At 39.1% G+C, this 25352-nt stretch overlaps 1 protein-coding gene across 1 annotated transcript; it reads left to right on the top strand.

The window, feature by feature from the left end:
* The first annotated feature begins 8943 nt into the window (after positions 1-8943).
* RGCC (regulator of cell cycle) lies at positions 8944-25109 on the top strand. Its single transcript, XM_027873436.1, has 5 exons — positions 8944-9164; positions 9936-10124; positions 19080-19187; positions 22957-23019; positions 24706-25109. The coding sequence occupies exons 1-5, from the start codon at positions 9104-9106 to the stop codon at positions 24711-24713; spliced, it is 429 nt and encodes a 142-aa protein (XP_027729237.1). The 5' UTR covers positions 8944-9103; the 3' UTR covers positions 24714-25109.
* The last annotated feature ends 243 nt before the right edge of the window (positions 25110-25352 follow it).

The following is a 25352-nucleotide window of genomic DNA, read 5'->3' as shown; positions in this document are numbered from 1 at the left end:
CTGTCTGCCTCAGTTTCCTTAACTGTAAAATGGGGATTATAATAGCACCCATTTCACAGGGTTGTTGTGAGGATCAAACGAGAAGATTTGGAAAGTGCTTAGCACGGGGCCTGGCACATAGGAGGTGCTTGAAAATTCTTATTCCTTTTGGCTTTTCAGGCCTGAACTTCTCTTTAGTCAATGCCTCAACCCTGCCCCTTGGAAACCTGCCCTGGAAAGGAATAATGATAGAGGAGGAAAATCCTAAAGGAAACTGCCTCACAAAACCTACTCCAGCTCATTTATGACCCTTCCCCCAGCAGGACTGCCCAAGGCCTATTAGGTCTGGGTGCTGGTTCAGAGTCATGTCTTCTCCCTGCTTTTAGGAATCTATAAACTCTAAATAAATAAATAGATAAAAAAATGTGTGTATACACACATATACATGTATATTTAAATTTATACACACACACACACATATACGTATCTCAATAAAATGTCTTTTTTTTTTCTTTCGGAGCTCCCAATTTTATGCCTGGATTTGCCTCCTCACAGTACTAAAATCTATCCACATCTCTTCATTTATTCTGCGCTAAGCATACCTTCCCTTTTGGTTACAGTTAATATCTCAGGGTCACATACAAATCAGAACTTTGATGAATGACCATGTCATGTTAGAGAAATTGATTTTTTTCAAGACAACTGGTGAAACAGAAAACAATATAAACTCTTAAAGAATAAAGATTGGGGGTGGGGGGAGAATAAAAACCAGGTTCATATCTCCCTTGAAGAAACAGGAGGGGCAACATAGAAACAGAGCATGAGGCCTGTACCATCTGCTTTGTTCTCAGCAGCATGTTAATCAGCTCCCTTTCACTCAGCAGGCTGATTACGTAGTCTCTGTTCTAATGTGTGTGTTCTCCTCTCCTCAACTTAGGGCCTCCCTAATGCTGCGGCCTATCCTGGCAGTGACTTAATGTGGTGGTGGTACCGTCTTCACACACTGCAAAAATTTCTATCTTTTCTAGCTAACTAGTTAGGTAAAGCATTTATTAAGTATTTACTAGGCACAACTAGGCACTATGCTAAGTTGAGGGTTTTACAGATACAAGCAAACAAGAAAGACCTGACCTTATGCTCTAGAGCTTATACTCTAATGAAGAAAGGAAGACAACACATAATGGAGAGTTGGAAAGGGGATGGGGTATTTTCACAGTGACTTGGTTTGGAGCTGGTGGAGACTTGGATCCCAGCCATGTAAGTTGAGAGCTAACCTATCAGAAGTCTGGCGTGGAGGTGGGGATGAAAGTCAAAGTGGAGGCAAAATATCTTGGAGCTGGTGGCTGGGAAGTTCTGAGAACAGAGGTAACAACACTGCCATTCTTTTTTTTTTTTTAATATTTAATTTATTTATTTTTAGTTTTCAACATTCACTTCCATAAGATTTTCAGTTTTAAATTTTCTCCCCCTTCCACTTTTTCCCCTCCTCTCACCCCACACCGAAGATGGTGTTCAATAGGCTCTACATATACATTCATTTAATTATATTTTCCCATTAGTCATGATGTAAAGAACAATTAGAACTAATGGGAGGAACCACGAGAATGAATGCAATAAAACAAAACAACAAAAGGAAAGGAGAGCAAATAGTATGCTTCCATCTGCATTCAGACTCCATATTTCTTCCTCTGGGTGTGGATAGCAATTTCCATCACGAGTCTTTTGGAATTGTCTTAGATTCTTGCATTGCTGTGAAGAGCCAAGTCTATCAAAGTCAGTCATCCCATAATGTGGCTGTTCTTCTGGTTCTGCTCATTTCACTCCGCATTGGTCCATACAAGTCTTTTCAAGTGTTTTTTGAAGTCTGCCTGCTCATCATTTCTTATAGCACAATAGTGTTCTATTACATACATATACCACAACTTGTTCAGCCATTCCCCAATGGATGGGCATCCCCTCAATTTCCAATTCTTTGCCACCACAAAAAGAGTTGCTATAAATATTTTTGTACATGTGAGTCCTTTTCCCATTTTTATGATCACTTTGGGATACAGACCTAGAAGTGGTATTGCTGGGTCAAAGGGTATGCACAGTTTTATAGCCCTTTGGGTATAGTTCCAAGTTGCTCTCCAAAATAGTTGGATCAGTTCACAACTCCACCAACAATGTATTAATGTTCCAATTTTCCCACTTCTCCAACATTTATCATTGTCCTGTTTTGTCATGTTAGCCAATCTGATGGGTGTGATGTGGTACCTCAGAGCTATTTTGATTTGCATTTCTCTATTGCATTCTCTATTTATTAGTTCAATAGTTTTCTTAATTTCAATTTTATTAATCTCTCCTTTGGTTTTCAGAATTTCTAATTTGGTATTTAATTGGGGATTTTCAATTTGTTTTTTGGGTCAAAGGGTATGACTTAGTTTTATTTATTAGTTCAATAGTTTTCTTAATTTCAATTTTATTAATCTCTCCTTTGGTTTTCAGAATTTCTAATTTGGTATTTAATTGGGGATTTTCAATTTGTTCTTTTTCTGGTTTTTTTAGTTGCATAGACTTAGTTCTAAGACAAGGGTGTTCTAAGTTTAGTTGCATAGACTTAGTTCTAAGACAAGGATGTCCATTATCACCCCTGTTATTCAATATTGTGCTAGAAATGTTAGCTGTAGCAAATAGAGAAGAAAAAGAAATTGAAGGAATTAGAATAGGCCAAAATAGAGAACTATATAGAGAACATGTTCTCTAAGTTGCATATGCAACTAAACTAAGAACATATGCAACAAGAACTTAGAACATTTTTTCATATGACTATAGATAGCTTTAGTTTTCTCTTCTGAAAACTGCCTATTCATATCCTTTGACTGTTTATCAATTGGGGAATGATTTGTATTCTTATAAATTTGACTCAGTTCTCTATATATTTTAGAAATGGGACCCTTATCAGAGACATTGTTTGTAAAAAATTCTTTCCCAGTTTTCTGCTTCCTTCCTAATCTTGGATACATTGGCTTTATTTGTGGAAAAATTTTTCAATTTAATATAATCAAAATTGTCCATTTTGCATTTCATAATGTTCTCTATCTCTTGTTTGTTCATAAATTCTTCCCTTCTCTGTAGATCTGAAAGGTAAACTATTCTTTGCTCTTTTAGTTTGCTTATAGTATCAGTCTTTATATCTAAATCGTGTATCCATTTTGACTTTATCTTGGTATAGGGTGTAAGATACTGGTTTATGCCCAGTTTCTGCCAGACATTTTTCCAGTTTTCCCAGCAGTCTTTGCTAAATATTTCTTATCCCAGAAGCAGGAATCTTTGGATTTATCAAATAGTAGATTAGTATAGTCATTGACTGTTGTGTCTTGCATACACTCTCTATGATCCACCGCTCTATTTCTTAGCTAATTCCAAATAGTTTTGATGATTGCTGCTTTATAATACAATTTAAGATCAGGTACCACTGGGCCACCTTCCCTTGAATTTCTTTTCATTAGTTCCTTTGATATTCTGGACTTTTTGTTCTTCCAGATGAATTTTGTTTTTTTTTTTTCTAGCTCTATAAAATAATTTTTTGGTAGTTTTATTGGTATGGCACTGAATAAGTAAATTAATTTAGATAGAATTATCATTTTTTATTATATTAGCTTGGCCTACCCGTGAGCAATTGATATTCATTTAGATTTGACTTTATTTGTGTGAAAAGTGTTTTGTAATTGGGTTCATATAGTTCCTGGTCCCAAATATTTTATAGTGTCTACAGTAATTTTAAATGGAATCTATCTCTTGCTGCTGGGCTTTGTTAGTAACATATAGAAATGCTGATGATTTGTGTGGGTTTATTTTATATCCTGCAACTTTGCTAAATTTGTTTGTTATTTCAAGTAATTTTTTACTTGATTCTCTCTGATTCTCTAAATATACCATCATATCATCTGCAAAGAGTGATAGCTTTGTTTCTTTTTGGCCTATTCTAATTCCTTCAATTTCTTTTTCTTCTCTATTTGCTACAGCTAACATTTCTAGCACAATATTGAATAACAGTGGTGATAATGGACATCCTTGTCTCACCCCCAATCTTGTTGGAAATGCTTCTAGCTTATTCCTATTGCATGTAATCCTTGCTGGTGGTTTTTGATAGATGCTGTCTATCATCTTAAGGAAGACTCCATTTATTCCTAAGCTCTCTAGTGTTTTTTAATAGGAATGGATGTTGTATTTTGTCAAATGCTTTTTCTGCATCTATTGAGATAATCATATGATTTCTGTTAGTTTTGTTGTTGATATGGTTAACTATGATGATAGTTTTCTTAATATTGAACCAGCCCTGCATTCCTGGTATAAATCCTACCTGGTCATAGTGTATTATCCTGGAGATAAGTTGCTGTAATCTGTTTGTTAATATTTTATTTAAAATTTTTGCGTCCATATTCATTAGGGAAATTAGTCTATAATTTCTTTCTCTGTTTTGGCTCTTCCAGGTTTAGGTATCAGCACCATATTTGTTGAATAAAAAGAATTTGGTAGGACTCCTTCTTCACCTATTTTCCCAAATAGTTTATATGGTATTGGAATTAGTTGTTCTTTAAACGTTTGATAGAATTCACTTGTAAATCCATCTGGCCCTGGAGATTTTTTCCTAGGGAGTTTAACAATGGCTTATTCAATTTCTTTTTCTGAGATGGGGTTGTTTAAGTATTTTATTTCCTCTTCTGTTAATCTGGGCAATTTATATTTTTGTAAATATTCATTCATTTCACTAAGATTGTCAAATTTATTGGCATACAGTTGGGCAGAAAAGCTCCTAATTATTGTTTTGATTTCCTCTTCACTGGTGGTGAATTCACCCTTTTCATTTTTGATGCTGGTAATTTGGTTTTCTTCTTTCTTTTTCAATCAAATTAATGAGAAGTTTATCTATTTTATTGTTTTTTTTTCATAAAACCAGCTCTTAGTTTTATTTATTAGTTCAATAGTTTTCTTAATTTCAATTTTATTAATCTCTCCTTTGGTTTTCAGAATTTCTAACTTGATATTTAATTGGGGATTTTCAATTTCTTTTTCTAGTTTTTTTAGTTGCATGCCCAATTCATTGATCTCTTCTTTCTTTATTCTATTCATGTAAGCATTTAGAGATATAAAACTTCCCCTAAGGACCAATTTTGCTGCATCCCATAAGTTTTGGTATGTTGTCTCATTATTGTCATTCTCTTGGATGAAATTATTGATTGTTTCTATGATTTGTTGCTTGACCCACTCATTTATTAGGATTAGATCATTTATTTTCCAATTAATTTTTAGTCTATCTTTCCATGGCCCTTTATTACATGTAATTTTTATTGCATCATGATCTGAAAAGGATGTATTTAATGTTTCTGCCTTTCTGCATTGGATTGTGAGGTTTTCATGCCCTAGTATGTGGTCAGTTTTTGTGTAGGTATATTCCTTTCTGTCCCCATTCAATTTTCTCCAGAGGTCAACCATATTTAATTTTTCTAAGATTCTATCGATCTCCTTAACAACTTTCTTGTTTATTTTGTGGTTAGATTTATCTAGTTCTGAGAGGAAGAGGTTGAGGCCTCCAACTAGTATAGTTTTGCTGTCTATTTCTTCCTCTATCTCCCTTAACTTCTCCTCTAAGAATTTGGACGCTATACCACTTGGAGCATATATGTTTAGTCATGATATTACTCCATTATCCATGGTACCTTTTAGCAGGATATGGTTTCCTTCTTTATCTCTTTTAATTAGATCTATTTTTGCTTTTGCTTTGTCTGAGATCAGGATTGCTACTCCTGCTTTTTTTACTTCAGCTGAAACGTAATATATTCTGCTCCAGCCTTTTACCTTTACTCAGTCTGTATTTCTCTGATTCAGATATGTTTCTTGTAAACAACATAATGTAGGATTATAGTTCTTAATCCACTCTGCTATCCATTTCTGCTTTATGGGAGAGTTCATCTCATTCACATTTACAGTTATGATTATGATCTTCCTCTCTATCCTATTCCCCTCCCCCTTTGTTTATGCTTTTTCTCTCCTTTTTCTCTTTCCCTCCTCAGTAGAGTTTTGCTTTTGACCAGCACCTCCCTCAGTCTACCCTCCCTTCTATTAGCCCCCTCCCTTTTCTTTTCCCTTTACCCTTTCTACTTCCTATAGGGTAAATTAGATTTCTATACATAATTGATTATGTTATTCCCTCTTTGAACCAAATCTGATGAGAGTAAGGTTCAAACAATGCTCATCTCCCTCCTTTTTTTCCCTCTATTGTATTTGGTTTTTGTGCCTTTTCATGTGATGTAATTTATACTTGTCTGCCTCCTCCTTTCTTCTTCTCCCAGTTCAATCCCTTTCCACCACTTAATTAGATTTTTTTTTTTTACCATCCCTTAAAGTCAACTTAAACCCACGCCCTCTGGCTAACTATACTCTCTTCTAAATGTCATAACAATTCTTAAGAGTTACAAGTGTCATCTTCCCTTGTAAGGATGTAAACAATTTGCCCTTATTAATAATATGTTGTTTTTTTTCAGTTTTTCCAGTTTTTCTGTTTTTATGCCTCTCTTGAGTCTTTTTTTTGAAGGTCAAATTTTCTGATTTGGAAGTCTCCTATTTTATTGAATATCCATCTCCTCTCCTCAAAGAGTATGCTCAGTTTTGTCGGGTAGTTGATCCTTGGTTGTAATCCAAGTTCCTTTGCTTAGAATAGTGTATTCCATACCCTCCAATCTTTTAATGTAGAAGCTGCAAGGTCCTGTGTAATCCTGACTGTGGTTCCATGATATTTAAATTGTTTCTTTCTGGCTGCTTGCAGTATTTTCTCTTTGATTTGGTAGTTTTGGAATTTAGCTACTATATTCCTTGGTGTTTTCAATTTAGGATCTCTTTCAGGAGGTGATTGATGAATTCTTTTAATGACTAATTGACCCTCTGGTCCTAGGACCTCAGGGCAGTTTTTTTTGATGATTTCCTGAAGGATGTTGTCCAGGCTCTTTTTTTTCATCATGGTTTTCATGTAGACCAATAATTTTTAAATTGTCTCTCCTGGATCTATTTTCCAGGTCAGTTGTTTTGCCAGTAAGGTATTTTATGTTTTCTTGTATTTTTTCATTCTTTTGTTTCTGTTTGACTGATTCTTGTTCTCTCATAGAGTCATTAGCTTCCACTTGCCCCATTCTAATTTTTAAGGAGTTATTTTCTTCTATTTGCTCATTCTCCTTTTCCATTTGGCCCATTTTACTTTTAAGGAGTTCTTCTCTTCAGTGAGTTTTTGTGCCTCCTTTTCCATTTGGCCAGTTCTACTTTTTAAGGATTTCTTTTCTACAATTAATTTTTCCCCTTCCTTTCCCAAACTATTGACTCTCTCTTGTATACCTCTCATTTCTTTTCCCAATTTTTCTTCTACTTCTCTTATTTGACTTTTAAAATCTTTCTTGAGCTCTTCCAAAAAGACTTTTTGGGCTTGAGACCAGTTCATTCTCCCTGTTGAGGTTTTCATATGTAGGTATATTAATAAGGTTGTCTTTTTCTGAATTTGTGCCTTGATTTTTCCCTTTCCCCAAAATAAGAATCTATGGCCATTTTCTGTTTCTGCTTTTTGTTCAAGGTATTTGCTTATTTGCTGACTTTAAAAAAGATTGTTGAGTTGTCCTGCTGGAGGGAAGGGGATACTTACCCAAGGTTCTTTTCCTGCTCACTTGAATGTTTGGCTCCTGGTTGCCTGGGCCTTGCACAGGGATGTTTCGATGCTGGTGGGTTTCTGTCAGCCTGGAGCTTTGCCTTCAGGAGTTGTGCTCCCTAAAGTTGCGTTGAGGCACTGGGTGATTTTGCTGCTGGAGAATGCCATCATCCCTGGTGGTTTTCTGAGCTGGTGTCTACCAGTTTCCCTTCCTGTATTGAGGCTCTGTTGGGGGGGTTAGTGGGGTTCCTGTTGTTGGTACTCGCCTGCTCCAGCAACCTGGGTCTCAGGATCTCCACCTGGCATACTGAGGTGGGGCTTGCAGCTGGCTTGCTCAGACACCTCCACTCCTGTACTGCTAACCCTCCCCAGAGTGAGAGGGGCCTTTCCCCAAGCTTCCTGGGGAAAGACTGCTGTGCCTTGTCTTTTTGCTGGCTCAGGGTTTTTCCTGAGTGATATTTTCTGGGCTTTCAGAGGTCAATGAGGGTGAGAGGGTGAGAGCACCTTACTTCTTACTCTGCCATCTTGGCTCCTGTAAGCAGAAAATCAACACTGCCTTCTTGACAAGGACATCTAAATCTATTTCCCTATTACCCCAAACTTCATTATCTCTGATTATTCTAAAACACAATCCCCTAGCGGTGATACCTTTCTCTAGTAAAATGTAAGCTCCTTCAGGGTAGGAACTATCTTGTCTGTTTGTATTTGCATCTCAGTGCTTAGCAGTGTACATGGCATGGAGTAAGATGCTGAGTTGTTTTTCAGTCCTGTCTGATTCTTCATACCCCTTTTGGGGTTTTCTTGGCAAAGATACTGGAGTGGGTTGCCATTTCCTTCTCCAGCTCATTTGACAGATGAAGAGCTGAGGCAAACAGGGTAAAGTGACTTGCCCAGAGTCACACAGCTAGTAAGTGTCTGAGGACGGATTTGAACTCACAAAGAGGAGTCTTCCTGACTCTGGTCCCCCGCAGGTTATATACGGTGCCACCTAGCCCGTAATAAGCACCTTAATAATTACTTCATTCATTCATCTATTCATTTATTGGTTGGACCAGAGGACCTCCTAGGTACTTTCTAACTAATATCATTAGAAAACGTCCTACAGCCTCAGCCTGACCCTGGTAGGTGCCAGTCCCTGGCCAGCTCTTGGTTGTCTCCTAGCCGCTGGGCTGGCTCTCCTCCAGCTCCGCGGGTCTCCTCCCACCGGCCTCTCCTCCGGCCCCGCCTCCCTGGGCCGGTGAACCGAGGCTATAACAGCTTGCGGCCGCCCCTGGCTTCAGAGGAGCGCTGGGAGCTCACTGCGCTGTGAGTCGTTCGCTTGCTCGCTAGCTCGCTAGTGCTGCCGAGTCCGGAGTCCAGCGGGCGCAGGGGACGCTGGCGGCGTCGGCGCTAAAGGCTTTGGGAGCAGGATTATCTGAACTTCACTCGCGGAGAGATCCCGAGTTCGGTCCTATGAAGTCCCCCACAGTACAGCGCAGCGCCGGGGGCGAGGCGGCGACCACTGCTGGGGCAGGTGAGTGACGCCGTCAGGGCAGTGAGCTCCGTGGCAGCCGACCAGCCCCGGGAGGGCGCGGGAACTGGGACCAGTCCCCGGGACGCAGTCCTGACCTGGAATGGAGCCTAATCTCCCTAGCTCTCTTAATCCAAGCTTCATCATCATCCCATCAGCTAGTCCCGGACCATCAGGTGGGGTCAGATTTGAGAAGGGAGGAGAAAGGTCATGGGGAAAAGAGTATCAACTTCGAGCTCTCTCCTAATTCTCAATAGAAGAAAAAAATTCCTGTGTATGAACTTCTTTAAAAAAAAAAAAAAAGGAAAGGAGAACGAGTCTGCTTTTTGCCCTGTCTTTCTCGATTCTCTGCTTTCTCCCTTCGGATTGCTTCGGCCATCCCTTCTTCTCCCAGATGGTACAGTGACCTGACGTCTCCTTTGCCCGTGAGCGAGTCTGACTCTGAAATTTGTTGTCTTGGGTTGGAGGGGGGCTTTAAAAAATATGACTCAGAGATCAGAATTTCTCTTCTTTTTGCCTCTATATTTCCATTCATCCTTACTTGTTAAACTGGCAGAGACTGAGATGAGGTCTTGCACCGATCTTCTCACAGCTGCCGTGGTTTGCAAGGAACCCTGGAGGCCATGCAGCTTTGCAATTGTGGAGGGAAGAGACTGATGCTGGGCTGGTTGAGGAGGTGTGAGTCTTGGCTGGGACGGATTAGCCTCTCCCTGCTCTGGCTACGTCTCCCCTTCCCGGTTCACGTTCCATGGCCGGGCTCTTATTCCTCTGTAGATCCTTCCCTGGACTCAGTGGTGGCTGCAGACCTGTCTGATGTCCTGTGTGAGTTTGATGAAGTCATGGCCGATTTCTCGTCCCCCTTTCACGAGCGCCACTTTGAGTACGAGGAGCACCTGAAGAGGATGAAGCGCAGGAGCTGCGCCAGTGTCAGTGACAGCAGCAGCGGCTTCAGCGATTCAGAGAGTGAGTGGGTTCCTATCAGGCCCCTCAGCTTCCCTCCTCCCTTCTCTCTCTTCTTCCCCTCCTTCCCCCCCCCCCCTTACTCCCTTTCCCTTTCCCATCCTCTTCCTCTGCTGCTGGTAGTGGTAATATTTCACCCCTGTTTAGGGACAGCTCCTGCTCCGAGGCCAAGCAGGAACTCTCCACCTGAGAAGCTTTCTATGCATTCTCTCAGGGTAATAATTGCAGACAAGGAGAGCCACCGTGGAGGTGAGGGATAAAAGCTATTTGTTGGCAGGAGGGAAGGGAAGGATGGTCCATGGCTGGCATTGAGGGAGGTGGAATTGAGTCCAGGACCTCTGATCCCTGACCACTGGATTTCAGCAGGAACAGGAAAACCTGTTCCTTCCAGGGACTTTGTGAAAGCAAGGATATACGAGTCATGTGAGTGTTCTTTGGGGCAAAAGAGCTATGTGAACTCAGGTCTGCAATGTTCAGTGACTGGGCACACAGAAAGGTTAAGCAGGTTTTTTTCCCCAAGTCACACAGTAAACTAATGGCTTATTTGGGAACATAGAACTTTTATTATCACTTTAAATCAGATGCAGAACCTTTTAGGAAGAAAAGGAGCGAAGGAGCACGGTAAAAGACTTCATTCAAAAGTCTTTGGGAAATGACCAGTAATGAGGGGTTGAGAAAGATAAGACAAGATCTAGACTACAAGCACCCATGAAGCTAAGAGCTAATTTCTAAAAATGACATATTGGGGATTCTCAAAATAACCTCCTTGCATTTTTTGTTTTTTAAGGTCAGAACCCTAAGCTTGAGGTTTAGGTACTGTTCTCTGACTCTGGGCAAGTCACTTAACCTCTGCTTCAGTTTCCTCAACTGTAAAATGGGGATAACAGTAGCACCTTCCTCTCTGGGTTGTCATGAGGTAGAGCACTTAGACTGGCATGTAGTAGGTGCTATATAAATGCTTATCCCCTTCCTCCTTGCCTAGTATCTTTTGTCTTTTAAGTATAAGTGACTTTTATGGCCTCCATTCTATGGAAATCTGGTCCCATCTCCCAGCAGTTCCCACCTTTCCTTGTATTTACTGAGTTATGCCAACCTGGCATAAACTAGGATGGTGAAAAATGGGGAGAAAGCCAGTCATGGCATGAGCAGACAGAAAACTGACTCTCCAGAGGCACATGGCTTGCTGAATTATATTTTTCTTCTCTTCCTCAGCTACTTCAACATGCTGAATTTAGAAGCTTGGGTTTGCCTAGTCACTTACCAGCTGATATGCCTATTTTGTACTGCTGGGCTAGGACTCCTAGGGAGCATAGATCAGAGGTTTACAGCAAGAAAGGACCTCATAAGCCCTGGCCTATGAGGCCTCATTTTACAGATGAGGAAACTGAGGGAGAAGGGGTATGGCAGCCTCATTTGAACTGGTTTTCTGTAAGAACTGGATATTCATGTAGATTTCCTGACTGTGAATTCAGAACTTCTAAGTCTATTTTTATTATTATTAGTTCTTTAATCATTAGCAAAAATAACTAGGTCTTTTGAAGTGCTCCAACCTCCTTAGGTTTTAGCACCTTCATGTAATTTAAGTGCTTACAATATTTATATGCCTTATTGTTTCAAAATACTTTTGCATGCATCTATTTTATTTTCAGAATAGCTCTGATGTCCAGGGCAGATATTACTACCCCAATTTTGCAGAGGAAACTGAGGTTCAGAGCTGAAGCAGCTAGTGAATGTCAGAATGGGAGCTCAAATTCAAGCCTTCTGATGACTTCATCTAGCCTTTTTCCCACAACAGCGTGTTGCTGATGCTATCCATCTAACTATTTGTTATTCTTGCATCGAACTCAGTGAAACTTGACAGTCACCGAAGCAGTTTCAGACAGTATCTGAAAGGATCTCAAAAGATCAATTCTAACTCAACTCTTTCATTTTGCAGATGAGGAAACTCTTTGTGATTGTACTTAGGGAAATCAAGAGCTGTCTTTTCTAGGAAGGAAAAATTCAGTCGTCAAATTTGGATATAAGCTGTTATTTTTTATGCAGATAAAGGGCACTTAGTGCCCTACCCCCGGATTTGAGGCAGGCACTTGACTTCCAGCTTTGGTTCTTTTGTTTTGGCAGCCACGGCCCAGACACATCATTTGGAAAAGAAGGATAATTCTTACTTCACAGGGAGGTTTAAAATGAATTACAGCTTGTAAGAGGCAAGGAACTGAACTTTTTTCTGAACTTTTTTTTTTTATTCTGTTGCTAATAACCTGGAGCTTTTGCTGAATAGAGTAAGAGAGAACCTCCCTCTGCCTGGGTTCTCTGCTAATTTGATGTCAAAAAGAAATTTTACATTTCTGGAAACTTGTCTCTCTTTCTGTGGCCACACTTGAATATGTCAGATCAGCCATGGTATGAGATAGAAAGTGAGACGTGAAATACACATCCTCTTCTACCAAGGCAAGAAAATGAGGACAGTTTGTCGAGTGCTATTTCATTGCAAAGAAACAACTCTTGTTCAGGCAGTGACCACACTCCTCTTGAATAGAGTATAAGATTGCCCATTCATAGACTATCAGGGCTTCTATTAGGTGAGATCTCAAATCCAGAATTCTTTCTTGTTTCTTTTGTGGACACAGGAAGAAGGCGCTGGAAAACATCCTTGACTAGCATTGAGGGAGGTATTTCCAGTGTGTGTGTGTGTGTGTGTGTGTGTGTGTGTGTTAGTTCTCTTGTTACTCTAAATGGGTTTTTTTGTTTTTGCTTTTTGTGTTAATGAAACTAACCATTAATTTGGTAGTTAGGAAAATAAAGAGGAAAAAATGGATCACAGGTTATACACATAATATCCCTTACCTAATTCTCTGCTTGCTATTCGAGTCCATTACTTACACAAGACTAGTTAGAATATAGGCCCTGGGGTAGTTAGCCTGTCACATACACCATCATCTTTTTAAGGAGGTGTATTTTAATCTTCATCTCAGTTGCTGCCAGGAATTAGCTGCATGGAGCATTTGTCATATTAGTTGGCTTTTAGTGCTATAACTTTAGTCATATTTGTTAAAAGCTACACCATTGAGGGGAGGGAGAGAGAGGTCAGCAGCCCTGTTATGCAGGTTGTCCAAAAAGTTTTAGTGCAGTTTAAAATTTTAATAGCCACATTCATCCATTTACCAGATGGGGAAAAAATAAGGTGGTACAGATCAAAGTGTCTCATTTAAGATCCAACATTGCTTAGCAATGAATGAATTCAAGTCAAAAAGCATTTAAATGCCTCCTATATGCCAGGTTTTGTGCTAAGTGCTAGGGATACAAAGAAAGGCCAAAAAAAAAAAAAAAGTGGTGAGCTTGGGCACAGAACCCAGATCTCCTGAAATGAATTGAATTTTCATTTAAGATATTAGTCAAGATGCCTCACTGACAATTTTGGTTATTTTTCAAAGGTGGGGAATAATAGCTATAAGACTCCAGGAGTTTATAGTGATCGGCCCATGATCACACAGCTAATAAGGCTATCAGTTTTATCAATAAGATCTGAATCTCTGTCAAATCACATCTCATCATCATGATATAAAATACTGGTTGTGGTAATTGATCTCTCTCACATATGAAAACACTTATCCAGTTGTAAACTCAATACCATTGTGGTTTTTTTCCCCATTTCTTTTGTAAGTTACCACCCCTTCCATACCTCCAACCCAACTTTCTTTATTTTTTTATTTTTTTTTTATTTTTTTTTTTTGTGAGGCATTTGGGGGTAAGTGACTTGCCTAGGGTCACACAGCTAGTGAGTGTTATGTGTCTGAGGCCAGATTTGAACTCAGGTCCTCCTGACCTCAGGGCCGGTGATCTATCCACTGAGCCACCTAGCTGCCCCCTCAACCCCACTTTCTAAGAGAGATCAAAATGGTGCATTATCTGAGCAACCAGAAAAGAAGAAACTCTATCAAGGGTGTTTTTATCCTAAGGAGAAAATAAACACAACACACGTTCCTTCTTAGTCCTACAGTTGCAGGCCAATATGTACACTTGATGGAGGGGTGGGGTGACTAGAAGTAAATATTTCAATGAGCCAATACTTTTCCTGTTCCAGCTTCTAAGATGGATGTCCTAAGTAGGACTGAATGCTAAAATAACTCATGACAGGTACCTTCATATGAATAGTAATGTTTTCTTGGTTCCTTCTTCATCAAATTGCTAAATTGATTGGAATTGAATTAATCATTGTCCTTGTCTTTCCCCACAAGCCTCTGCTGTCCTGAGTTTGAGCAGCAGATAATATCAGGCTTTTTAGTGGCAATGAAATTAAAATAATCAGAGTTTGAGGAAGATTGTAGGAAACTTTTAAGGAATGAGGAACTGCTAGAAAGAATCACTCTTGCCTTATCTAGCATAACCTGGGGGCTGGAAGGGAATTTGAAGGACCTTTGAAAGTCTGCTTTTGCTTCTTACTGGGTGGGACACTGGCAGGAGACCTTTATTTGGATACGGTGGGTGTCAGCACCATGATTGGCATGCATGTGCCAATGACTTGCTTTTAGGATCCGGCTGAAGGCTGAGTCCTGTGGCTGGACACTGGCAAAATAAACAGTGTCCTGAGTGGCTTGGGATACTCTTGCCAATTTCATGATGTACGGGTCATGTTATTAGGCAATCTGAGTGGGAGGTTTGTTGTGTTCTGACGCCTTGGCAGGACTGGAGCTGTCTCAGAAGAGTAACTGATGGCAATGTTGGTCAGATTTTACTTATTTGGACCACTGGAACATAGACACCAAGGAACATGATGCCCCTCCTTATCCCTCTCCATTCCCTATGACAAAAGGCAAACAGGTCTGAAGTTTTCCACTCAGTTAATTACTATAGTTTACTTGTCTGAAACTTGTGGGGCAGTTGTTCTATATTTGTAGGAGTTTTGGGTAGCTTTTATGTTTTGTGGCTTCATTCTGTTCTGAAATAGAAAATGTTAGTGCTAACCCTGAATTACCCTTCCCTCCTCTCTAAGCTAAAACAACACACCTCTCTCTTTAACAAGCCTCTTATTCTGACTTCTCTACCCAACTAACTTTCTCAAACTCTAGTAGTGTTCAGGTATTTAATACTTCATGGTATTTAAAAAAATGAAGTCATTTGCACTCAGTTTGAGATTTTCAACTAGAGAAAACGAAGTTGATTTGATAAAAAAAAAAAGTGTAAAATTAGGACAGATAATCTTTGAAAGCTAGCCATGCCTTTAGGGTTGGGGAGGGTAGCTGGTTCAGGGCCTGAAAAACCCTTCTCTCACCTGTGGTCTAAGGGCTTTGAAATGACCACTATTAGAATCAAATGGTTTGTGGTGGGAGTATGTGAGTGAATCTCTTCTAAGTAACTTGGGTTAACATCTGCAGACTCTACCTTTAGAGTAGAGCTACTGCTTTAGAGTATGTGCCTTGGGACTCTATTCCATCTGTAGATTCGTGGTATTGGAATGAGCTGGGCAGGATGTAGGGAAGAATGTATTGGTTTGATGGACCAAGATATTGGGTGCTAAGCATGGGTTTATTTAGACTCTCAAAGTTTTAAGTCTTGTTGAAAGTGTATTCTGTGTTCAGGTAGAAGCTGACAAATAGACTTTCTTACTTCTAAAATGTCTGAGGCAAAAGAGTTGATTCAAACTGCTTGTTAAAAATAGCTGTGTCTGCCCAATTAAAAATAATTATATAATATTCGTGAGATAAATATGTGTGCATTACGTAATTTTAAGAGGCTCTTTCCTCCAAAGAGTTCCTATGACATTATAATAACTCAAAGACAGGAAAGGGTGGGTAGTATGCTCTCATTTTACATATATAGAAATTGAGGCACAGAGAAATGAAGGGAATTGTCCAATGTCATGCAGGACAAGATGAGACTAGTACCTATTCATTCTCAGTCTGGTATTCTATTAGTCTAATCTACTAACTGTAAAGGCTCAAGTTTTATGGAGTTTGGCAGCTGTAAATAGACATAAATATAGGTCCCCGGGATTAGAGGTCTGAACCATATAAACTGATGAAGTCTGTTTGATTATATATACAGACCTGGTTTAAAGCATTCACTGAAAGGTCACATTTCTTTAAATAGGTGCTTTGAAATTGTGTTACTGGGCATCATTTCACGTACTTGGGGCCTTGGATTGAAATGCCATTTCTGAATTTCCTTTGCAAGACCAGCTTGGGAAGGTCAGGACAACGTCAGTTTCCTGTGGAGCCTTTAGGAGCTGGGATGTCTGGCTGCTGCAGAGTGGCTGGTTCATTGGAGTGTCTGGGTTTTGGCCACATGGGTTTTCATTCAAGGGACTATGAACTAATATTGTATTTTATATTGCCATAGTTGAATCTGCCTGTGTTTTCCATCACAAATGTCCCCTGGTATACTACCTGGCTGTAAAAATATGCTTGGGGCTGTAAGTTTGTATTAAAGTTCTCCCAGAAGCAAAGTAAAAGGAGTTTCTAGACTTTAGTCAAATATTCACATTGTTTCCAGATACTATCTTTACCCCCAATTGAGCTTGTTAATATCTGTTCCTTACCCCAAATTACACTGGTTATTGATTCATTTTTTGGGCCTAATTTTATGTGCTTTTTATGGAACTTTTAATGGAACTTTAGAAACATGACTTCTGCTTACATAAATAAATGACTGGTGTCTTTTCCCTTCCTTAAGGAGCATGCCTTAATTAATAATAGGGATCTCATAGAATACTAGAGCAGGAAGAAACTTAATAGTTATCATTTATACAGAGTATCAGAGTTTGCAAAGTACTTTAAATGTCATCTCATTTGATCCTCATAACAATATCCCCATTTTACAGATGAGGACACTGAGTCTGAAAGGTTAAGTGACTTGCTTTGTCTAATTGCCTGTTCTGATAGATGAGGAAACTTAGCCCAGATAGTTTACATGATTTAGTGGCAAAGCCTGAGACTAGAATCCAAGTTTCCTGACTCTCTACCTCTAAAAATTATTGATTTCCTTTTGTTTTTACATCACCTTCATTTCTAAATATATCCCTCCTTTTTCTCCTACCCAGAGAGATAGCACTGTAACAAAAGGCAGAAGGGCAAAAAAATTTCAGAAAAACTAGTTAACATATCAGCCAAGTCTGATAGTAATATGCAATGGTCCACACACATAGTCTCTCACTTCTGCAAAGAAGGGATTTCTCACTATTTCTCATATCTTCTCCGAGGCCGAAAAAGCTGATTTTCCAATGCTTTCCATTAACTCTATTGTCTTGGTGTCTCTAATGTTCCCTGTATGCTTCTACCTTTCTTCAAATTCTAGTGTAAGTTAGGATAAAGGAAGAAATGGAGACTAGTAGTATTGTGGTAGATGGGGTTGGGGGTAAATGGTTATTCCTGAAAGCTATAGTTACAGGGCTTACAACCCTTCTTCCAGGGCTTTCAGGCTACACCTTGGTTCACCAAACTCCAAGATAGGATAAATCTAGGTAGAGCAACAGTCTTAGGGTACAACTGCCCAGGTAAAAGTTCATTGAAAGACTTTTGGAAATACTCTCTGAGAAAGGAGAATCCAATCACAAGACCAGGCTTCCTTGTACTTATGTTCTTAGGCGAGCTCAGATCACCTGGCACAGGAAGGGCTAGAAACAATGTCTCTCTTCATTAAAGTATATCTTTGTGGAGAGAAATGTTGCCTCACTTGTAAAAAAAAATTCTCCACCCAACCCCCACAACCTGAAGTAACCAAAGCTATTATTGGCTTGGCTAAATGTGACAGACACAGAGATCCTTGCTATCCCAATGGAATCCTGCATTATTATTGGAATAGAGGCAACTGCTAGGATCTTATCATACCCTTCTTGATTTGTGGATATGGGAGTTTTCATTGTAACATCTACCTCATAGGGATGTTGGGAGGAAAGCACTTTGCAAACCTTAGAGGGCTATACAAATGAATCAATTCATCACAATCGTATATTATATATATTATATTATATATGTATATACAATCATATACTATATATATTATATGTACATGTATATATACATATTATATAATTATATATATTGTATATATATACATATTATATAATTATCATTTCATGTGCTAATATGTATATATTATACACATCATTCTTATAGAATATAAGCTCCTTGGGGTCAGAGACTGATTCTTTTTTACTTTCACAGAGCCTGGCACATACTAGGCACTCAATAAATAATTGATGGAGTGATTCATGTTTATATATACATAAAATATTCATACATATGCATATAGATATGAAATAAAAAGCATATAAAATTGTGTCTGTGTATTATGTATATATGTAGAAAGAGAAACATATGTGAGTACATTTTTCATTCATATACACATATATACACCTAGTTCTTGCTCTCTTTTGGTCCTGAGAAGGTTGTCAACTTTTAAAAGAGTTGCTCATTTATTTTACATTACTTAATATTGTTAGTAATAAATCACTACTCACTACAGTGCTTTTCAGACCTTTAGTCCCTATAGATACTACTATATATATCAATATATATATTATATATATGTATAAAGACCTGGGTTTTAATCCCAACCCAGCTACTTACTGGCTATATGACCTTTGGGAAGTAATTTAGCCTTTTTTTTGTTCCTCATTTTCTTCATCTGTAAAATGGGGATTACAATACCTGAATTACCTAACTCACAGTTGGTAAGTATCTAATGAGATAATTTATATAAAGAGTTTTGTAAAGCCTAAAGTATTAATCATTGTGAATTATTATTAGATATTAGATGTGTTTGCATATACAGATGCATGTGTATACACACACACACACACACACACACACACACACACACACACACACATGCATAGACCTGGCAATGTAGATCTTTTCCCATGCAGACTTAGGGCTTTGTTTCTTTTAGAGACTGTACTTATGACTGTTCATTTTTAATATACCTTCATTCTAATTGCCTTACGTACTTTTTTCCTTAAAGGTGCAGATTCCCCTTACAGGCACAGTTTCAGCTGCAGTGATGAAAAGCTGAATTCTCCAACAGTCTCAACACCGTCTTTGTCCTCTCCCCTAGTTGTTCCTCGTAAAGGTAAATTTAACAGGGGGCACATGGTCTTCCCACTCTTCACCCACTTCCCATCCCCTCTCTCCAACTGTACCAGACTCTGGGGTCATCTCTGCCCAGGACTGAGGGGTCTGTGCTTTCCTATGTGGATCAGACTTGATGGGCAAGATTTTGAATTTCTCACCCTTGCACAACTTTATGGGGAGAACATGTCTGCAGGTGGTTCCAGATGCTTCTTTGTTCTCTTCCTTGGCACAGATTCTAATCTGGTTATAGGCAGAATCTGTGCCAAACAGCAGTGACTGGCAGACTCTTCCCAGACTGGTTGGTTCTAGAACGCAAAACCCCTCTGTCAGGATTTGTGGAAGGTGGGGTTTTGTAACTACATCAATTATTTCACCCACATTCTCAGTAATTGCACCAGCTCAACAATTAAATAGGATTTTTGTAATGTACAGTGAAATGCCCTGAAGTAAGTCAAGCTAGAAGCTTTAGTATTTCCTGACTGTTTTGAGAACCAAAAAAATCCCAGAATTTGGAGTGCAAAGGATTTTAGATAATTTAAGGGTCTTAGATGATCCAACCCCCCCCCCCCCCCATTTAGAGAAGAAAACAATCAGAGAATGCCCAGTCACACAGGGAGCAAGTAGCAGAGATGGGATTTGAACTCAGGTGCTGAGTTTCAATACAGGGCTTTTTTTTCCCCCTGTATCATACTGCTTCCTGGTTCTTTAAAACTCATGTGAAGCCTCCTGGTTCTTTGGGATTAGTGGATTGACTTGGGTGGGAGGGAAGGAAACTGACTTTAAATGTTCTCAACCTCAAATGCCTTTGCTGGATAGCAGAACATCAGGTTACACTGGACAGTTGCCTTCCTGACAACAAAATGATGTTTGTTCTTTAGAAGAAATATTACCCTTGGTGGAAATTATAGAATTTAGTGTTCCCCCCGCCCAAAAAAATGGGACAAAGTTATAACATCTTTGGATTTCACCACTCCCTAATATTAAAGCAGAGCTTTTCCTAAGAGAGAGATTTTCAATTTTCACCTCCTCCCTGTCCTCCCCTCCCCAGGTCTTGTAACTTTAGAAGCCTTTTGGCAATTGGTACAGACATCTATCCCACATTCTCTGGTGAGCCTAGCATATTAAGAGTAGTCTCAAGCTGGCACAATCTTGCCTGAAGTTGCTACCTGATCCTGCAGAGATATCAGCTCAGGGAATGAACACCTGTTGGCAAATGGACCGTAAGAGCTAAAAAGCAATGTAGTGGGGAGTTATTTATTACTAAAAATGTCAAGTGATATACTTCAACAGTAAAATAAATGGACAGTTCTTAGAAAGCTGTCAGTTTTTCTCAGGCTGTTGGGTTATAAGCTTGCCTTGTTCACACCTCTTGTAGGAAGTCAGTTCAAGAAAAGAAAGCAGATTAGATTATGAGCCTGGGGTGCCATTGGCACCTCAAAGTAAACATGTCTAAAAGTAAACTGATCCCACTTTCTGCTTCCTATTCTACATTCCTATCTCTCTCCCAAATAAAAATAAAATCCACACTCCAGCCAGCCCATACTTCTGACTTTTCTATTTCTGAAACAGCATTATTATTTCCCGCCCAGTTACATTTCCATCCCAGTCACGCATATATAAAAAATCTCCGAATCTCCAATGAGAATTCCCTAGAGTTTTTATGACCTGTCTTATCCTGCCACTTCCTTTTCTGGGTGTCAGTTTCTTCCTTTGTAAAATGAGAGGACCAGACTAAATGATTTCTAAGGTCCCATTCAGCTCTAATGTTTTATCATTCCCTTACCTCCCATATTCAGTCAACAAGTCCTGTTGATTCTTCTTCTACATTTCTCCCCTTCTTTCTCTTGTCAGTGCTCTTTAATTTATGCCCTCATTTTTCTTTTTCCTGGACTATCAGCAAAGTCTTCTAAATGGTCATGAAGTCATACAACTAGAGCTGGAAGGGACCTCAGATGGCCTCTAGTCCAGCCTCCTCAATTTATAGATGAGGGAATTGAGGCTCGAGTAGGTTGAGTGATTTGCCCAAGATCACACATAGTTAGTAAAAGTGCCCGAGATAGGATTTGATCCCAGGTCCCTTGACTGCAGAGGCAGAGCTCTTTCCACTCTACCATATTGCCTTCCTTCTTGGTTTCTTCCCATCATGAAATCTATCCTGCACACAATCACCATGTTGATTTTCCTGATCATATCCCTTCTCTGCTCTAAAACCTTCAATGACTCCCAATTACGTAGAGAATGAAGTTCAAATTCAGCTTAGCATTCAAGTCCTTCCTTCTGGAGTCAAAGGAATCAGGTTTGAATCCCAGCTCTCTTACTACTTATGTGACTCTTGGGATTTAGTGTGTGTGTGTGTGTGTGTGTGTGTGTGTGTGTGTGTATGTGTGTGTGTGTGTTGGGGAGGTAGGATTAGATGATTTCTAAGATCTATTGCAGCTCTTTAATGTGGTCTGACCTTGTTTTTCTTCCAATATATTTTTAAAATTCTATTTTTTCAATTGGCAAAAATCTGCCTTCTTTCCCTCCCACACCTCCCCCCTTGAAAAAAAAAGAGCAAGACCCCTGTTACAAACATGCAGAGTTAAGCAAACACATTTCCTCTCCAATACTCATCTATAAGAACTTTATAATTATACATCCATCTGATCATGTCTTGTGATTTTCTGCCTCCATGCCTTTGAATATGTCATCCCCTCTTCATGGAGTGCCCTTAGTGATGGCTTTTTAGTGACTCTTTATTCTTCGGGCATCTAGGGTCTTCATGCTAGGAGTTGAATGTTTACCACTATAACCCGTTCTCAGGCATGCTTTCCCTAGCAGCGACTACATTGCTGAACCTGACCATTTCCCCCATCAAATTCTATGTGCCCAATCTCCCATTTACTTTAGTATCTTTGTTCTCCCAAGAAAACAATCTATAACCTAAGACATTCCTAGTAGATGATGGTTTCAGCTTCATGCGCTATCCTTTCCGGGGGAATATGTATTTTTTTTTATGCAGAACTCATGCATATGGTTAAATCAGAGGACCAAATTGCCCTCTGATGACAAAATTTCACCATGTGGCCAGTGGGAGGGAGAAAGCCTAATGGATGAGGGAGATCTTGCTCAGAGTACTCTCCCAAGTCCCCCAAATCCTGCTCATTTCATGTAAAATTGTCCCCAAGAGTCCCTTGTATTTATATTGGTATGCCAATACAAGGTATACCTTGGTAATGAAGGCTAAATAAACTATGTACTAAGATCTGGACATTCAATATCCAAGTTGGAAATTAGAGGATTTTAATTCATTCTCTCCAAAGACAGTGAAGGAAAACTCTTTCTCTACTATATTATGAAGGAAGAAATATTTAGCTTAAACTTTAGAAACATTATTATGCCTGAACCTCGGAGTTGGTGCCCAGAGGAAATGGTAAAAATCGATTTATCAAGACAGCTCTTTAAGAGTCTGAATCACAGAGAAGGTGTCAACCTGGACTACAAGAAGTTTCCTTCTCCAGAAGTTCCCTATATCAGTGAAATCACAGGTGTAGTCCCCCATCTGAAAAAAAAAAAAACACATTGGATTATAAGCACCTTGAAGGCAGCTATATCTGGTGTTATTTGTCTCTTTGAGCACCAAGCTGGTGGTAGCGGCATAATGGTTGTTGAGTTTTATTGAATGATTAAAAGAATGCAAAAGAGGTCAAATAATTCTGAACAAGGGCACCATGTATCTCTATGTATCATTCATGTGTGAAATCTAAATTTTATCCCCTGTTTTATAGCCAAACTTGGAGATACCAAAGAACTAGAGGACTTCATTGCTGATCTGGACAGAACATTAGAAAGTATGTATATTTCCAATGATTGAAAACAAATAGCTAACAAGCACCCCAAAGATAAGGATATTATCTATGAATTCATTGATGTAGAGAACTCACTCCACACTATGAAAAGAGAAGCTGCTAGCAATTGTTTGATGTGTGCTCGAGTCATTGAAAGTGCTTATTAAATGCTTATTCATTGATTGTAAAAATGAAAACATCGGTTTGGAGTTAGGCTAGACCATCATCTTCACTGATAACCCTGTCATAGCCCCATTGGACATTTGATAATGTATTTCCATCAGAAACATGAGTCTTTAAAATGTAAGAAAACAAGCAGATTCACCACCACAAACATTCTGCCATCAGCAGAGGTCTTGATAAAGAAGTGGCCTCTGAAGAGCAATAACCCATGAAGACATGTGGACCAACCCTCTTTAGTGGATTTTAAAGAAAGGAGTAGTGTGGTCATGAGAACTTGAATGGGGGTGCGGGCAGTTAAATCTCCCTTTCTATAATTTGATTTTAAATGTTTCCAGCACTGAAACCCCTAACTTGGAAATTCCCAACTCTTTTGGGATGGAGATTGACAGAATATTATTTTTTGAAGCCTGAGGGTAACTTCTTTTGGAATGAATTAAATGGAGCCATTTTCATGGAGATTTGGGAATGGTTTGAATCTCTTGGTTATTAAAAATTATTTTAAAAAAGAAGTTATTGAATAACTTATTAAAAGACACATTCACATACCACACTAAGAAAAACCCAAGTTAAGTACTAAATAATACAAATTATTCTATATGTTGCTTCCCATTTGGAAGCTAGCTCTAATGCTACCTTGTAGGCATACCCAGAGGCATAATCTATGGTTTCCAGCACACTGTTAACATAGATCCTCTGGGAAGGCTTGAGGAGCCTCTCCCATGTGTAAAGGACAAATCAACTAGACCATATTCTAAAGGGAGTAGATAGGGAGAAGTGAATCAAGAGATCAGGGTGGAGGAGCAATGTGAATTCCCCCAGGACGGCTTCTTGACAATGTTGAAGATTTTACTCTTTGAATTCCCCACTTGCTAGTCTAACTTTGCTTTCTTCTGAGCTCTAGGGAGGAAGGGGCACACCACCAGTTATTGTTGCTTGAGTCTCCCACCAGGGACTCTGCTTTTTCAGCTACTACTAGCAAAGGCATGTTAGTTGAATTTTCACTCCGTCCCTCAATTTTCAGCTAGTGCCTTGATTTATACAAATGGGGCGTCTCACTCTAAAACTAGGTCTACATCTTGCCAAACATCTGGATAACAGTAACTAGATTTGAGTTTAAAGGTATGCAAGTATTTTTGGCAGTGTGTAGCTACAGTCTCTGGGACTGAAAATGGAGGGGAGAAGCCTGGCACCATACAAAATCCTATTTGAAGATTTTTATTGCCCATTTTAACACAGTATCCTCCTACTTCAGGCAATATAAACCTGTTTTGACAGATATTCCTTATAATTTCCCCATAGTTTATCATAGGGCCATGCTACATACTTGCTTGCTTTATTTAAGTTGTGAAATTCTGCCCAAGTCTGGCAGTTAGAACAGACCGAAATTAGTGGGAAGTCTGCCATTAAAGTTGGTCCTTTGATTCGTGTCTATAAAGTCAAACCCTGTTAAGTATAGGATTTGTATAGCCTTATGAATAGAAACTCTTATTTATTTCATATTTATAGGCATGTGAAAAAGAGAAGAAGGTGTGGGTACCTGCTCTTTCAATGGGAGAAGCTTCAGAAAGCTATGAAGACCCAAGGAAGCCAACTGTTAAAAACTGCTGCCATAGTTGACTATGATCAGTGTATCCTACCATGTCATCTGAGATACTGTTATTTAAAATACAAACTTGGGGATCATTTTTGCTGGATTCTTAGGTGTTAAAATTGACTTAATTAACCTGTGCAGCTGATGAGAGCAAATGACTTGCGCTAATATTATATTTTTTCCTTAAAACATACTCATATGTAATTTAAAATGCATTTATGAAGATATTTGTAATTATATATAGTTGGAAACAGTAATGATGCTTTATCCCTTTATAATATATTTTTGTATGCAAATAAAATTTCAACTGGAGCCTGGATTTTGTCAATATTTCTTCTTTCCCCACACCCTCACATTTCTTCCATCATCCAGGTCCAAGAATCTTATAGGGGAAAATAAGATTTGGAAGGGGCTTTAGATGTTAAGCTTTCTAACCTACTACCTAAAACATGGATCCCAACTACCAAAGCATCACTGACAAGTTTTGCATCTTCTCCTTTAAGGCAGCTTCCCCATCCTAAAAGGGACCCAATTCCATTTTTTAGTAGCTTTAATTGTGGGG

The sequence above is a fragment of the Vombatus ursinus genome, unplaced genomic scaffold, assembly GCF_900497805.2.
Source record: "Vombatus ursinus unplaced genomic scaffold, bare-nosed wombat genome assembly UNPS02014802.1, whole genome shotgun sequence".
NCBI classification, from domain to species: domain Eukaryota; kingdom Metazoa; phylum Chordata; class Mammalia; order Diprotodontia; family Vombatidae; genus Vombatus; species Vombatus ursinus.
The sequence above is the reverse complement of the archived record's forward strand: the minus strand, read 5'-3'. Positions and strand labels throughout refer to the sequence as shown.